Source organism: Microtus oregoni, unplaced genomic scaffold (assembly GCF_018167655.1).
Source record: "Microtus oregoni isolate MIOR12 unplaced genomic scaffold, Mior012 000025F_ref0000491, whole genome shotgun sequence".
In the NCBI taxonomy this organism is placed as follows: Eukaryota; Metazoa; Chordata; class Mammalia; order Rodentia; family Cricetidae; genus Microtus; species Microtus oregoni.
The window spans coordinates 24,095,371-24,111,224 of record NW_024543084.1 but is presented as its reverse complement, the minus strand read 5'-3'; the positions used below and the strand labels follow the sequence as shown (position 1 = coordinate 24,111,224).

Here is a 15,854-nt window from a genome sequence, read left to right as displayed (position 1 = left end):
GAGACAGGGAGGGGAGCAGAGAAAAATGTAGAGCTCAATAAAAATCAAATTAAAAAAAAAGATTTCTCAGGCCCTGCTAGGCGGTGGTATTACATACCTTTTTTCTTGTTGCTTTGTTTTTATTTATTATTAGGTATATAGTATTCTGCCTGCACGTATGCCTACAGGCCAGAAGAAAACACCAGATCTTATTACACATGGTTGTGAGCCACCATGTAGGTACTGGAAATTGAACTCAGGTCCTCTGGAAGAGCAGCAAGTGCACTTAACATTTGAGCCATCTCTCTAGCCCAGTGACGCATGCCTTTAATCCAAGCACTAGGGAGGCAGAGGCAGGCTACACAGAGAAACCCTGTCTCAAAAAGCCAAAAATAAACAAAAAGATTTCTCAATTCCTATGTGGAAATACATACGTGGAGGTTGAGCATCATATGTAATGAGTCTTGCTCTGTCCCACTGCCAACTCCCAAATAATGACACAGACTTATTATTAATCATGAAGGCTTGACCTTTAGCTCAGGCTTGTTGATAACTGGCTCTTATAACTTAAATTAACCCATATTTTACATTATACCACATGGCTTTACCTCTGTCCCATCTTGTGTGTCTCTTATGCTTATTTCCTACTTCCTCTCTTCCTGCCCAGAAGTCCCTCCTATACTTACTCTTGGCTAGCTATTGGCCATTTAGCTCTTTATTAAACCAATCACAGCAATATATCTTCACACAGTGTACAAATATCCCACATCTTTTTTTTCCCTAATTTTTTTTATTGCATGTTTTGTCTGTGTGCCCAGTGCCTGCTGAGGTAGAAGAGAGCTTTGTGTGCCCTGGCCCTGGTAGTTGAGAGCTGCCATGTGGGTGTTGGATCTGAACCAGGTCCTCCCCAGTGCTCTTAACGCCAAGCCATCTCTCCAGCCCCTGCTTTTTACGTTTTGAGACATCATCTAGCTATATTACCCAGAATTGATCTTATACTCAGTATCCTCCTGCCTCAGCCTCCTGAGCAGCTGGTGTGGCCAGCCTGTGCCCCAGTCCTGACCTCATATCTTTTTACTTAAAGTTGCTGCCTTGTCACTGACCTGGTCAGTGTATGCAGTGAGATGACTGTAGTGGATTTCCTGTTACTTAGTGCTCTGGGCTAAGTGCTGTCTAAATGGGAAGAGGTCTTCCTGGCCACAGGCCCCTCACGGGTGTGGCTTTGGGGCTACAACCCAGGCAGACTGGACCATTTGAGTGTTCCTACTTCTCCCTCCAGCTACCCAGGCTCTGCAGGTTTGTTCACCTCACCTTTGGCTGTAACTGGTAACCAGGTATATGGCGTGCCTCAGCTGCCCCACATGGCCCACAGTTGCTAGCCTGTGGCTCCCTGGGGGGACACAGCCAGGAATGACAGCTTCACCCCTGAGTTAGTCAGGGTTCTCTAGAGAATCAGAATTGATGGATATATATATATATATTGTATGTATATGTGTGTGTGTACATAACAATACATACATACACACACATACACACACAGATATATAAGGGGATTATTAGAGTGGCTTACAGGCTGTGGCCCAGCTACTCCAGCAATGGTAGTCGGCTAAGGGAAAAGTTGTTCAGTGCATGAGGCTGGGTGTCTCAGCTGGTCTCCGGTATATACTGCAGTCCTGAAGAAGCAGACCCTAATGACAGTGAAGGAATGGACTGGCTCCTGAGAGCCAGAGCAAGCAGGCAAGGCCAAGTGTCCCTTCGTCTCTGTCATTTACATAGGCTGCCAGCAGAGGGAGTGGCGCAGATTGAAGGTGGCTCTTCCCACTTCGGAAGATCCAGATCTAGGTTGGGTTTTTCCAGTTGAAATGATTCAGTCAAGAAAACATTCCTTACAGGTATACCCAGCCACTTAGGCTTTAGTTAATTCCAGATGTAGTCAAGCTAACAACCAAGAACAACCGCCACAGTCCCATGTCGTTGGCCAGTGCGCCAAGGGCTCCTTCCACAAAAGTCGTGTCAGCCATTTCTTTCTCCACCTTTGTGCCTTGGTGTGTGAGGGGGAGGTGGGACCTCAGACATGTGCCCTTAGTGTGTTCCTGCCCCACTCATCGATCTGGGCTCCCATAGGAGCATGCTCCCTGTTGAAGGCCCTGACGTCGGACACACCTGTGAGGGGGTCCGTCTCCTGCCGTCTCACTGTCCCCACAGCAGTCTGCTCCTCCTGGCCAATCCCGGCCTGCATGCGTTTGTCTGTGTGCCCTACTCCTTCATGGAATGGTCCTAATCCATTGAAGCTACAGCCTCTGAGGGGACAGAAACTGCCACCTGGTGATCCTGTGATAAACAGCACTGGTATCTATGATGTGTGCCACAGTCCATCTGAGCTCAGCCCTGTGTGCAGCTGGCAAGGCAGCTGTGTGTCCCAATGGTGTCTAGAGAGCGGACTAGGATCGCCACTGGGTAAGCCTGTTGTCTTTCCTCTAGGCAGCTGGTTCTCAGCCTTAGTAATGCTGTATGCTGTGGTGACCCCAACCATAAAATTATTTTTGTTTTTACTTATAACTAATTTTGCTACTGGGAATCATAGCGTAAATATCTGTGTTTTCAGCAGCTGTCTTAGAGCAGACAGGAACAGCACAGAAGGGGTCTGGAAAGGTCCACAATGTTCAGAACCAGTGTTAGCTCTGTGATGAGGGTGAACAGGTTGCCCAAGAGGACAGTGGTTCATACTAGTCAATCCCTGGGGTGAGGGGAAGGAAGACAGGCACCGGGGGATTCTCTGAGACCTGCTGAGGTGGGGCTGATACAGACAGGGTCCCTGGAGCACTCTAGAGCCCAGAAGCTGGGTACGGTGCTTGGGTTCCTGGGTGTCCTGTAGACCACATAGCTGCACACTCTTTGTTTTTTTCAAGACAGTGTTTTTCTGTGCAACTGTAGCTATCCTGGAATTTGCTCTGTAGACCAGGCTGTCCTTGAATTCAGAGATCCTCTGCTTCTGCCTCCCAAGTGTTGGGATTACGGGTGTCTGCCACCACTGCCCGGCTGTTTTGATTTGTAATTGTGTGTGTTTGTGTTGGGAGAAGTATGTTGCACAGCTAGTGAAGGCCAGAAAAATGTATAGGTCCCTGGAGCTAGAGTTAGTTGTGAACCTCGATGAGGGTTCTCAGAACTGAACTTGGGTCCTCTAGAAGATGCTGAGCCATCTGCACAACCTCCCTTTATCTGATTTAAACTGCAAAAACATTGCTTAAAACATTTCTTTTTATATATTTTTAAAATTTTTTTTATTGAGCTCTACATTTTTCTCTGCTCCCCTCCTTGTCTCTCCCCTCCCTTTCAACCCTCTTCCAAGGTCCTCACACTCCCAGTTTACTCAGGAGATCTTGTCTTTTTCTACTTTTCATGTAGATTAGATCCATGTATGTCTCTCTTAGGGACCTCATTGTTGTCTAGGTTCTCTGGGATTGTGATTTGTAGGCTGGTTTTCTTTGCTTTGTTTATAAACCACCTATGAGTAAGTACATGTGACAATTGTCTTTCTGGGTCTGGGTTACCTCACTCAAAATAATGTTTTCTAACTCCATCCATTTGCCTGCAATATTCAAGATGCTATTTTTTTCTGCTGTATAATATTCCATTGTGTAAATGTACCACATTTTCCTTATCCATTCTTCGGTTGAGGGGCATTTAGGTTGTTTCCTGGTTCTGGCTATGACAAACAATGCTGCTATGAACATAGTTGAGCACATGTCCTTGTGGCACGATTGAGCATCCTTTGGATATATACCCAAAAGTGGTATTACTGGGTCTTGAGGAAGGTTGTTTCCTAATTTTCTGAGAAATCACCACACTGACATCCAAAGGGGCTGTACCAGCTTGCATTCCCACCAGCAATGCAGGAGTATTCCTTTTTCCCCACAACCTCTCCAGCATAAGTTGTCATCAGTGTTTCTGATCTTGGCCATTCTTTCAGGTGTAAGATGGAATCTCAGAGTTGTTTTGATTTGCATTTCTCTGATGACTAAGGATGTTGAACATTTCCTTAAGTGTCTTTCAGCCATTTTAGATTCCTCTGTTGAGAGTTCTCTGTTTAGGTCTGTATTCCATTTTTTTTATTGGATTATGTGTTCTTTTGGTGTTCAATTTCTTTTTTTTTTAATTTATTTTTATTTATTATGTATACAGTGTTCCGTTTGCATGTATGCCTGCAGGCCAGAAGAGGGCACCAGATCTCATTACAGATGGTTGTGAGCCACCATGTGGTTGCTGGGAATTGAACTCAGGACTTCAGGAAGAGCAATCAGTGCTCTTAACCTCTGAGCCATCTCACCAACCCTGTGTCCAATTTCTTGAGTTCTTTGTATATTTTGGAGATCAGACCTCTGTCTGATGTGGGGTTGGTGAAGATCTTTTCCCATTCTGTAGGCTGTCATTTTGTCTTGTTGACCATGTCCTTTGCTTTACAGAGCTATTATTTCAGGAAGTCCCATTTATTAATTGTTTCTCTCAATGCCTGTGCTGCTGGGGTTATATTTAGGAAGTTCTCTTATTGTACAGGATTGTTTTGGCTATTCTGGCTCATTTTTGCTTTTCCATATAAAGTTGAGTACCATTCTTTTGAGGTCTGTAAAGAATTTTGCTGGGATTTTGATGGACATTGCATTGAATCTGTGGAATTGCTTTTGTTAAGATTGCCATTTTTACTATGTTAGTTCTACCTACCCAAGAGCATGGGAGATCTTTCCATTTTTCTGGTGTTCTTCAATTTCTTTCTTCAAAGATTTAAAGTTCTTTTCATACAAGTCTTCCACTTGTTTGATTAGAGTTACTTTGAGATATTTTATGATATTTGTGGCTGTTGTGAAGGGCGATGTTTCTCTGATTTCTTTCTCAATCCGTTTATCATCTGTGTACAGTAGGACTACTGATTTTTTTTTTTTTTTGGATTTTTTGAGACAGGGTTTCTCCGTAGCTTTTGGTTCCTGTCCTGGAACTAGCTCTTGTAGACCAGGCTGGCCTCGAACTCACAGAGATCCGCCTGCCTCTGCCTCCCGAGTGCTGGGATTAAAGGTGTGTGCCACCACCGCCTGGCAAGGGCTACTGATTTTTTTGAGTTAATCTTGTATACTACTATATTAAAGTGTTTACGAGTTGTAGAAGTTTCTTGGTAGAATTTTTGGGGTCACTTACGTAAACTATCATATCGTCAACAAATAATGAGAGTTTGACTTCTTTTCCAATTTATATCCCCTTGATCCCCTTTTGGTGTCTTGTTGCTCTAGCTAGGACCTCAAGGACCGTATTGAATAGATATGGAGAGATTGGACAAACTTGTCTTGTTCCTCCTGATTTCATTGGGATCGCTGTGAGTTTCTCTCCATTTAGTTTGATGTTGGCTGTTGGCTTGTTGTATACTGTGTTTATTATGTTTAGGTATGTTCCTTGTATCCCTGCCCTCTCCAAGACCTTTATCATGAAGGGATGTTGTATTTTGTCGAAAGCTTTTTCAGTATCTAATGAGATGATCATGTGGTTTTTATTCTTCAGTTTGTTTATATGGTAGTTTGCGTTGACAGATTTCTGTATGTTGAACCATCCCTGCATCTCTGGGATGAAGCTGATTTGATCATGGTGGATGATGGTTCTGATGTGTTCTTGGATTCAATTTTGCCAGTATTTTTGCATCAATGTTCATGAGTGAGATTGGTCTGTAACTCTTTTTGTTAGTAATGTCTTTCTGTGGTTTGGGTATCAGTGTAATTGTAGCCTCATAAAAATAGTTTGGTAATATTCCTTCTATTTCTATTGTGTGGAACAATTTGAGGAGTATTGATATTAGTCTTTCTTTGAAAATCTTGTAGAATTCTGAGGTGAAACCTCCTGGGCTTTTTTGGTTGAGAGACTTTTGATGACTGTTTCTATTTCTTCAGCAGTTATAGGTCTGTTTTATTTGCTTATCTGGTCTTAATTTAGTTTTGGTAAGTGATATTTTTCCAGAAAGTTGTCCATTTCCTTTAAGCTTTCCAATTTTGTGGAGTACAGGTTTTTGGAATATGTCCTGATGATTCTCTGTATTTCTTCCATGTCTATTGTTATGTCCCCCTTTTCATTTCTGATTTTGTTAATTTGGATATTCTCTCTGACTTTTGGTTAGTTTGAATAAAGGTTTGTTTATTTTGTTGATTTTTCTCGAACCAACTCTTTGTCTCATTGATTCTTTGTATTGCTTTCTTTGTTTCTATTTTGTTGATTTCAGCTCTCACTTTGATTATTTCCTGCCATCTAGTTCTCTTGGGTGAGTTTGCTTCTTTTTGTTCTAAAGTTTTTTTTTGTTTGTTTGTTTTTTTTGTTTTTTTTGTTTTTTTTTTTGGTTTTTCGAGACAGGGTTTCTCTGTAGCTTTGGAGCCTGCCCTGGAACTAGCTCTTGTAGACCAGGCTGGCCTCGAACTCACAGAGATCCACCTGCCTCTGCCTCCCGAGTGTTGGGATTAAAGGCGTGCGCCACCACCGCCCGGCTGTTCTAAAGTTTTCAAATGTTCCGTTAATTCACTAGTGTGGGATTTTTTTTTTTCCAGCTTCTTTTTATAAGCATTTAGTGCTATGAAGTTTCCTCTTAACACTGCTTTCATTGTGTCCCATAAGTTTGGTTATGTTGTGTGGTCATTTTCATTGAATTTTAGGAAGCCTTTAATTTTCTCCCTTTATTTCTTTCTTGACCCATTGATGATTCACGTGAGCATTGTTTAATTTCCATGTGTTTGTGGGTTTTCTGGAATTAGTGTTGCTGTTGAATTCTTATTTTAAGCCATGGTGATCTGATAAGATACATTGGGTTATTTCAATTTTTTGGTATCTGTTGAGGTTTGCTTTGTTACCTAATATGTGGTCAAATTTTGAGAAGGTTCCGTGAGGTGCTGAGAAGAAGGTATATTCTTTTTTGTTTGGATGGATTATTCTATAGATGTCTGTTAAATCCATTTGAGTCAGCACATCTGTCAGTTCCTCTTATTTCTCTGTTATTTTTTTTTCTGACAGACTTGTTCTGTGGTGAGAGTGGAGTGTTGAAGTCTCCCACTATTAGTGTGTGGGGTTTAATGTATGATTTAAGCTTTAGAAATGTTTCTTTTACATATGAGGGTGCCCTTGTGTTTGGGGCATAGATGTTCAGTATTGAGATTTTCTCTTGACGGATTTTTCCTGTGACTAATATGAAATGTCCTTCTTTGTCTCTTTTGATTGATTTTAGTTAGAAGTCTATTTTGTTAGATATTAGGATAGCTACACCCACTTGTTTCTTAGGTCCATTTAATTGGTATATTTTTTCCTAACCCTTTACTCTGAGATGATGTCTGTCTTTGAGGTTGAGGTTTGTTTCTTGTATGCAGCAGAAGGATGGATTCTGTTTTTGTATCCAGTCTGTTAGCCTGTGCCTTTTTATAGGTGAGTTGAGTCCATTTATATTAAGGGATATTAATGACCAGTTATTGCTATCTCCTGTTAATTTAGTTTTTGTTGTTGGTGATGTTAATTTGTGTGTTTTCCTCTTCTTTTGGGATTTGCTGCTTTGAGATCATCAATTGTCTGTGTTTTGTTGATGTAGCCAACTTCCTTGGGTTGGAGGTTTCCTTCTAGTATTTTGTCTAGGGCTGGGTTTGTGGCTAGGTATTGGTTAAATATCATTTTGTCCTACAATATCTTGTTTTGTCCTTCTATGGTGATTGAAAGTTTTGCTGGGTATAGTAGTCTGGGCTAGCATCTGTGGTTTCTTCTTTTTTTTTAATTATTTATTTATTTATTTATTATGTATACAATATTCTGTCTGTGTGTATGCCTGCAGGCCAGAAGAGGGCACCAGACCTCATTACAGGTGAGTTGTGAGCCACCATGTGGTTGCCGGGAATTGAACTCAGGACCTTTGGAAGAGCAGGCAATGCTCTTAACCGCTGAGCCATATCTCCAGTCCCCCTGTGGTTTCTTCTTAATGTCTGCATAATGCTTGACCACGACCTTCTGGTTTTCATTGTCTCTAATGAGAAGTCAGGTGTAATTCTGATAGGTCTGCCTCGTGTTATTTGGCCTTTTTCCTTTGCGGCTCTTAATATTCTTTCTTTACTCTGTATGTTTAGTGTTTTGATTATTATGTGGTGAGGGGACTTTTTTGGATCTAGTCTATTAAGTGTTCTGTAAGCTTCTTATATCTTCATAGGCATATCTTTCTTTAGTTTGGGAATGTTTTCTTCTATGATTTTATTAAATACATTTTCTGTGCTTTTGAGTTGAGCTTTTTCTTCTTAGGTTTGGCCTTTTTGTTGTGTCCCATATTTCCTGGAGATTTTGGGTTAAGCTTTTGTTAGATTCAATGTTTTCTTTGACTGATGAGTATATTTCCTCTATTGTATCTTCAGCACTTGAATTTTTCTCTTCCATGTCTTGTATTCTGCTGTTCATGCTGGCCTTTTTGGTTCCTTATTGTTTTTTTCATGATTTCTGTTTCTATAATTCCCTCGGCTTGTGTTTTCTTTATTTTGTCTATTTCAGTTTTCAAGTCTTGAATAGTTTCTTTCATATGTTTAATTGCTTTTCTTGGTTTTCTTTGAGGAATTTGCTGATATCTTCCATTTTTTTTTGTTTTTTCCTCCATTTCTTTTAGGGAAGTTCTCATTTCCACAAACGTCCTGAAGTTATTTTGTAGGTCATTTTCTTCTGCTTCATCTATATTTGATTGTTCAAGTCTTGCTGTTGTAGAGTCTTTCGGTTTTACTGGTTTCATATTGTTCTTTGTGGTGTTGTATGTGATCTTACCTTGTCTACTCATCTTTTCCTGTAATAGGAAATGATGATATAGGAAAAAATGATATGGAGACTTATCTGGCATCTCTGCCTTCTTCCCAGCATTCTCTCTGTCTGAAATCCTGCATAGGTATAGTCTTTTTCTTTGCTAACTTTATTAATCTTTAGCTATTTTGATCAACTCTAACAATGATATTCGGTGGAGATGTGCTATGTAAGGACTCAGGAAATGAGACTTTTCATCTGTGTACTTCAGGACCCTGAGCTCAGGCTGCCAGCCCTGTGTGATGTCATGTACAAAGAGCCCAACTCCTTGGCTGTGGCATCAGCCACATGTAACTCAGGGCTTGTGCCAAGGGAATGTCAGCTATTGCCTAAGCTGGGAGTATGTGTCAAGGACAGGTGGCTTAGAGGCCCTTGCAGTTCCCTGAGCCCACAGCCGGGAGGGACCTCAGCCGATGGCATGAGTCTGGGCAGGCTGCAGAAGAGAGTGCGCATATGTGTGGATATGTGTGAGCGTTGTGTATGCACATTTGAGGCTGCATGCTTGTGTACTCCTCACAGCCTGGGTGAGTGGTAAGAGGCAGGCCAGGGTTTGACATTTCAGATGCTGGGATCCCTCTTTAGACAATCAGTGGGTGCAATACTTGTCTGCAGCATTCCTGAGGCTTTGTGTTCATCATGTGCCAAGCAAACCAGGTGTAGTACACACCTGTCTCCCCAGTCCTGAGGAGGTAGGGTCAGGACAGTCAGGAGTTCAAGGGCAGCCTAGACCAAATTGCAAATCTGAGATCAGGCTAGGCTCCTAAAACAAACATATTTGAGCTGGACAGTGGTGGTAACACACACCTGTAGTCCTAGCACTTGAAGAGTCAGAGGCAGGTGAATATCCTTGAGTTCAAGGCCAACCTGGTCTACATAGCAAGTTCCAGGATAACTAGAGGTGTCACACAGAGAAACCCTGTCTCTAAAAACCACACACAAAACAGAAACCCCATATTTGCATTAAGGCAGATGCAGGTAATGGGGCCTTTGAGATTTGGTTGCCGACATGCAGGGCCATAGGATGGCGTTTACACTGTGTCTATAGTCATCCGCTGGTAGGAGCGCATGTTGTCCTGTTAGCTGTGGCTGCTGGGGCATTCTACCTTCATGGGGAATCTGAGGGACTGCTTAATGATTGGGGTGAGCTCCTGTGCTGCTAAGCCTAGCAAGAGGGTAAGGATGAGTGACCATCATGTCCCTTCATGCCAGGAGGTGCCTCAGAGGAAGATGCCCACACATTCTGTGCAGGTTGCACATTGACAACCAGTGAATGGTCTCTGTGAGGAGTGAGTGCTGACTTGTGCTGCAGCCTCCCGATGCTAAGGACCACAGTAACACTCCCTCTCCCCACAGCACATCTCCATACCCCAGCCTGACTGCCCCGAGGAGGTGCGGGCCTTCTCCTTCTACCTCTCCAACATTGGCCGAGACAGCCCTCAGGGCAGCTTTGACTGCATCCAACAGTATGTCTCCAGGTAAGGCTACCTGCCCTCAGACTGCTGCCTGTTCCTGTGGTGCTGAGGCTGGCTCGGCGTGGCTCAGGTGGCACCCTAATGGTGACATTTCCTCTTGCTGTGCAGCCATGGGGATGTTCACTTGGACTGTCTGGGCAGCATCCAGGATAAGGTCACAGTGTGTGCCACCGATGACTCCTACCAGAAGGCCCGGCAGAGCATGGCGCAGGCAGAGGAGGAGACTCGGAGCCGAAGTGCCATTGTCATTAAGGCTGGAGGCCGCTATATGGGTGAGTGGCAAGCAGGAGGCTGGGACATAACCAAAGGGAGGTTCATATTGCAGGGTGTTGGAGTATGGGGCTGTGGCTACAGATGACATGTGAGCCTCAAGTAGGACAGGGACCTGGGCCAGCCATCCTCTCCAAGTCTGAGAGGTACAGAGCTATGCATAGGTTCAGGTCCACTTAGTTCTCCAGTTATCCCCAGCCACTCCTCCAAAGGGTACTGTGGCCACAAGCTGCAGACTGGGAGGTGGGTGAATTTGGCCTCCTGAGAACAACCCAGCAATGGGACAGCACCAGGCAGTCCCAGGGGGGAAGGAAGGGCCTTGTTTTGTCTGCGTGGTTTTTTATGTTTAAAGTAATGCATGTATTTCTAATGTGCAAGTGGAACCTGCTCGGCTGTGTACTCACGTGCATGTTAGTTGGTGAATGCCTTTCTGGGGAGGCTATTTCTCAGGAGCTTAGCATTCTTAGTTGCCTTAGAGTTTCATGCAGAACTGCAGCCTTGTGTTTTTTCCCTGTTTGCTTAGCATATGTAGTGAGTCTGAGGCCAGCCTGGTCCACCAGAGACTCTGTCTTAGAACGAGGACCCAGGTTTGGTTTGTTCCAACACCCAAGTGTCAGCTCTCGGTGCCCTCTACTGGCCCCCTTGGCCATTGCACACATGTGCTCAAACATATAGGAATAAATAGGTGTCTATTTCATAATAGAATAAGAGTTGGAATTTCACATTGTTTCCCCCATACTCCACATGTTGTGGGGTGCAGCTTTGGGTGGGTCTTGAGTAGAGTGAGCATGGCTAGTCTTCCTCCTGTGTGCCTGTGGTATTGGAGTTCTGAGCTGAACCGTGATGACAGAGACCCCTCTTCAAGGATGGGGTGTGCACCCATGTGAACGAAGCTGTGGTTCTGTGGATACAATTTGGTTAGCAACCTCACTTGTCACACCTTGTTAAGGTACCATGTTGATTTCTAAGACTGTCGCTGTTTAACTAGTGGGCACACTTAGGAGACTGAGGCAGGAAAATGATGAGTCAATTTAGCCTGGGCTGGGCCTTGAGAGATGGCTCAGAGGTTAAAAGCACTGGCTGTTCTTCCAGAGATCCTAAGTTCAATTCCCAGCAACCACCTGGTTGCCTATAATGAGATGTGGCTCCCTCTTCTGGCCTACATGCACACATGCAGGCAGAGCACTATATAATAATAAATAAATACATCATTTGAAAAAAAAAATAGCCCGGGCTACAGTGAGACTTTGTCTCATACCAGACTGAACCAGATTGTGAAGGGAGGGGCCCTCCAGGTGCTGGGCTTGCTGTGTCCTGAAGGGCTGCTCAGGATGGCCTCCTGATGCCTTCACAGCCACAGAGCTCTGGCTGAGGCTGCAAGGCAGCCGCGGTGCCTTTAAATCTGCAGAAGCAAGCAGAGCTGGTACAGGGCACCTGTCAGCCCTGGTGCCTTCTGTCTTTGGGCTGTGGCAAGATGCCCACACATTCACAGTTGCTCAGTCTCTTTCCCCTCTCTCCTCTTGCCTTCTGCTTGCTTTGCTCTGCTATGGACACTGACACTGTTCATGAGTCCTAAACCTGGTGCACCCTCTGTGGCATGGTATTTGGCTGTCTGCTGCACCATAACACGCAGGCTCTCATGGCAGGCAAGAAAGTTCAGTTCCGGAAGCCAGCGCCAGGGACAACCGATGCGGTGCCCTCCCGGAAACGGGCCACCCCCATCAACCTGGCCAGTGCCATCAGAAAGAGTGGTGGGAGTGGAGCCAGCAGTGTGGTTCTGAGGCCCTTCCGAGATCGGGTGCTGCACCTCCTGGCCCTGAGGCCCTACAGGAAGGCTGAGCTGCTACTGAGGCTACAGAAGGATGGTCTGACGCAGGCGGACAAGGAAACCCTGGACAGCCTGCTGCAGCAGGTAGGTGCAGGCCAGCCTGACCACACAAGCTTCCTGACCCCACGGTGGTCTCAGGCCCAGCCTCCTGGGGTGGCAGAAATGTACTGGGTTCTTCCCTAGCAGGGCCCACAACAGGCAGTGCCCACAGACCTGTATGGTATGGTATGGTATGGTATGGTTGCACAGTTTCGGCTCAGAGCTGTGTCTGTGACTGCTGTTAACCCTGCACTATCCATAGGAACTTGGGTCATGCCTTCCTGCTGTCCCCACCCACAGTGTTTCCTGGGACACTGGATGGTGAGCATTCTTGCTGACTTTAAGCTACCAGCCAAGGTTGGTGAGATTGCTCACTTGGGAAAGGAGCTTGCTGTCTGGTGATGCCCAGTGGTTAGGATCAGTGTGCTCTTGCAGAGGATCCAGGTTCTGTTCACACCACCAATGTGTTGGTTCACAGCTGTCTGTACCTCCAGTTACAGAGGATCTTAATCCCTCTTCTGGTCCCTGTGGGCACTAGGCATGCACGTGGTGCAGACACAGAAATTCGGGCAAAACTCCCACACATGTGAAATTAAAAAAAAAAAATGACAGCACCAGCCAGACCTTGGGAACCAGCATAGAGGTGGATTGGGGTGGCCTCGCCCCTGTGCTCTGGGTGACAATATAATATCAAGAGTCTTACAGACAACACTTGGGAGGCAGAGGCAGGTGGATCTCTGAGTTCGAGGCCAGCCTGGTGTACAAGAGCTAGTTCCAGGACAGGCTCCAAAGCTACAGAAAAGCCTTGTCTTGAAAAAAAAAAAAAAACAAATAAAAGACTCACAGAAAGCTCTGGAATCAGGAGAGGTGATGATCACCCTCTACCTCTGCCCATGGAGTTCACATAGATGCAACATGGGGCTCCCAGGGCCTCTGTGGTCAGCCATACCAGGCCTGACCATAACAAGCTCTACCAGCCTCACTCTGAATGTATGGTGTATCTTGTGTGATAGTGGGACCCCACAGGTACAGAACAGGCCTGTCTTGTCACCCATTGGTCTGGTCCTTTACAGCCTCCACGGGTCTCCAGAGGCCCTGAGCACCTGCAATGAGGAGGACCAGGGGGTGGATTGACCAAAGGAACCAGGTCTGCCCCAGGGCAGTAATAGATGGTCAGTGAGACTACATGCATGGAAGAGCCTGTGTATGGGAATGTGTCCATGCTGTGCAGAAGCTGAGTGGCATGACAGTACAGCATCTAGATCTCAGTGCTATCATGAAGTAAGCAATTACTCAACCAGTAATAAGTCCCTGCCAGCTTAGCATGCTGGCATACTCGTGATCCCAGCATCCTGAGGCAAGAAGTTGTAAATTCAAGGCCAACCTGGGCTACAAGTCAAGGCTTTGTCTCCCAAACCCAGAAAATATAACCCATTCCTCTCAGATCCAGCACACCTCAAGAGTACTTCAGATTGACACAGCTGAATGGCTGGTGTGTACATTTGCCTCACACTGGCGGCCAGCAAGGCCAGCACAGACATGGCCTTAGCCCCTTCAGGCTCCTCTGATGAAATGCTCTAAGCCTCAGCTGACAGATAGCCTGGAATGAGTGAGAGAGGACTTCCTGGCTGTCACCATCTGAAATAGGTAGGGGCCTGTGAGGGGCTGACCGCAGCACACCATGCTGCCCCTCATCCAAAAGACAGTCTCCACCTTCAGTGTGAGCCTGTCGCTCCAGTGCAGGGAAGCTGAGGTAGGATTATTGCTGCCCATGTCCCTTTAGAGTCCTGTGTTCCCTAAGCACTCACCACCCCAGAGACTATGCAGTGCCAGTCAGTGACAGCTGGATATCCTGCAGGTAGCCAGTGTAAACCCCAAAGACGGCACATGCACACTGCGGGACTGCATGTACAAGGACGTGCAGAAGGACTGGCCCGGCTACTCTGAGGGTGACCAGCAGCTGCTGAAGCGCGTGCTCATGCGGTAAGGTCCTGTGTAAACTTGAGTGGTAGCAGCCTCACTCCCACCCCTTTCAGCCCCAGCCTCAGAGGACCTTGGACAGGCTTCAGCCTAACAGATGGCTCACAATCATAGCTGTCCCCAACCAACTGTGCAGGTTCCTGCCGGCTAGGGTGTCCCATCCATGTCCCCATGGCTTCTAATGAGCCTCTTGGGCCCATGGAGTGCAGGAGGCAGACTCCAGGAGAGTGGCACGATAATTAAATGCTTCCCCTGGTGCTGGTACTGGGAAGGGAATAGCTAATTGATTCTGGAGTGATTTCCCAAGGAGAGATTCCTATTGATTCCTCAAGGTTAGGGACAGCAGCTCACTCTGGGCTGATCTCCTAGCCTGTGCCTTTGCTAGAGCCTGGGTTCCAAGTGCTTGGAGAGGCTGGGAGGGAACATCTTGACAGAAGCCCTAGGCTTGCCACTCGCCACATACTTTTTTTCTTTCCTCTTTCCTTTTCCCTCCCTCCCTCCCTCCCTCCTCCTCCTCCTTCCTTCCTTCCTTTTTTTTTTTTTTTTTTTTTTTTTGCCTTTTTTGAGACAGGGTTTCTCTGTGTAGCCCTTGGTGTCCTGGAACGCACTCTGTAGGCTGGCCTCGAACTCAGAGATCCGCCTACATCTGCCTCCTGAGTGTTAGGATTAAAGGCATGCGCTGCCCAGTTTCTTTTCTCTCTTTTTTGAGTCAGGGTCTTACAGAGACAATTCGGGTCTTAACTGCTGACCCACCTCCTTGTCTCCGCCCTCCACCAGTGCTGGGCTCCCTGAGCCAAGTGCTCACCTGGTCTCTTACTGGCCCTCATGTGAGTGTGCGGGCAGGGCCAGCATGCCTGGGACTAGTCACCACTGCTGATGACATTCCCTCTGATGAGTGCTGAGCCAGTCGGTGTGTGTGTGATACCATGTGCATAGCAGGGCCACATACAGACTTAGAGCTGACACACAGGATGGGGTTGTGCTAACTGTGGTCCCAGGTGCTGACCACCCACACCTCAGCCTGCAGAGCAGGAGTGCTCCCTGAGGACCCAGGAGTCCTCCGCCTGGCGAATGCCGCGCAGGCAGCCCCTCTGGGCGCAGTTGTAGTACTAACATGGTGCCTCTACCACTCTCCTGCAGAAAGCTGTGCCAGCCACAGAGTGCCAACTCAGACTCCACTGCCTCTAGCCCACCCCGGGAGCATGGCCGCTCCGCCTCACCCTCTCAGGTACCTGCCTTAGGATAGATGAGTGTGGGGTCCTCATTGGTGCCCCACAGCCCTGTGTGGTCAACATCCACTGCCTGAGCCACATTCCCTTGGGGAACTTGCTTTCTTCGGGGTCGGGGGTTGTCTGTCTGGATGGCCATATGCTTCGGGACCTTGTCTTCATCCTCCAGTGCCCACAGTCAAGTACCTGCAGAGTGCCTGTCACTGACCAGTCGGGCAGGCACCT

At 46.2% G+C, this 15,854-nt stretch overlaps 1 protein-coding gene across 2 annotated transcripts in view; it reads left to right on the top strand.

Annotated features, from left to right (window-relative positions):
- Positions 1 to 15,854, top strand: part of Ell (elongation factor for RNA polymerase II) — a 55,876-nt gene that overhangs the window by 36,040 nt on the left and 3,982 nt on the right. For both annotated transcript variants that reach the window (XM_041675078.1, XM_041675077.1), the window contains exons 3-7: positions 10,165 to 10,286; positions 10,392 to 10,555; positions 12,200 to 12,465; positions 14,279 to 14,403; positions 15,541 to 15,628. In XM_041675078.1, the coding sequence (XP_041531012.1) occupies positions 10,165 to 10,286; positions 10,392 to 10,555; positions 12,200 to 12,465; positions 14,279 to 14,403; positions 15,541 to 15,628 (765 nt within the window). The remainder of the gene's footprint in view (positions 1 to 10,164; positions 10,287 to 10,391; positions 10,556 to 12,199; positions 12,466 to 14,278; positions 14,404 to 15,540; positions 15,629 to 15,854) is intronic.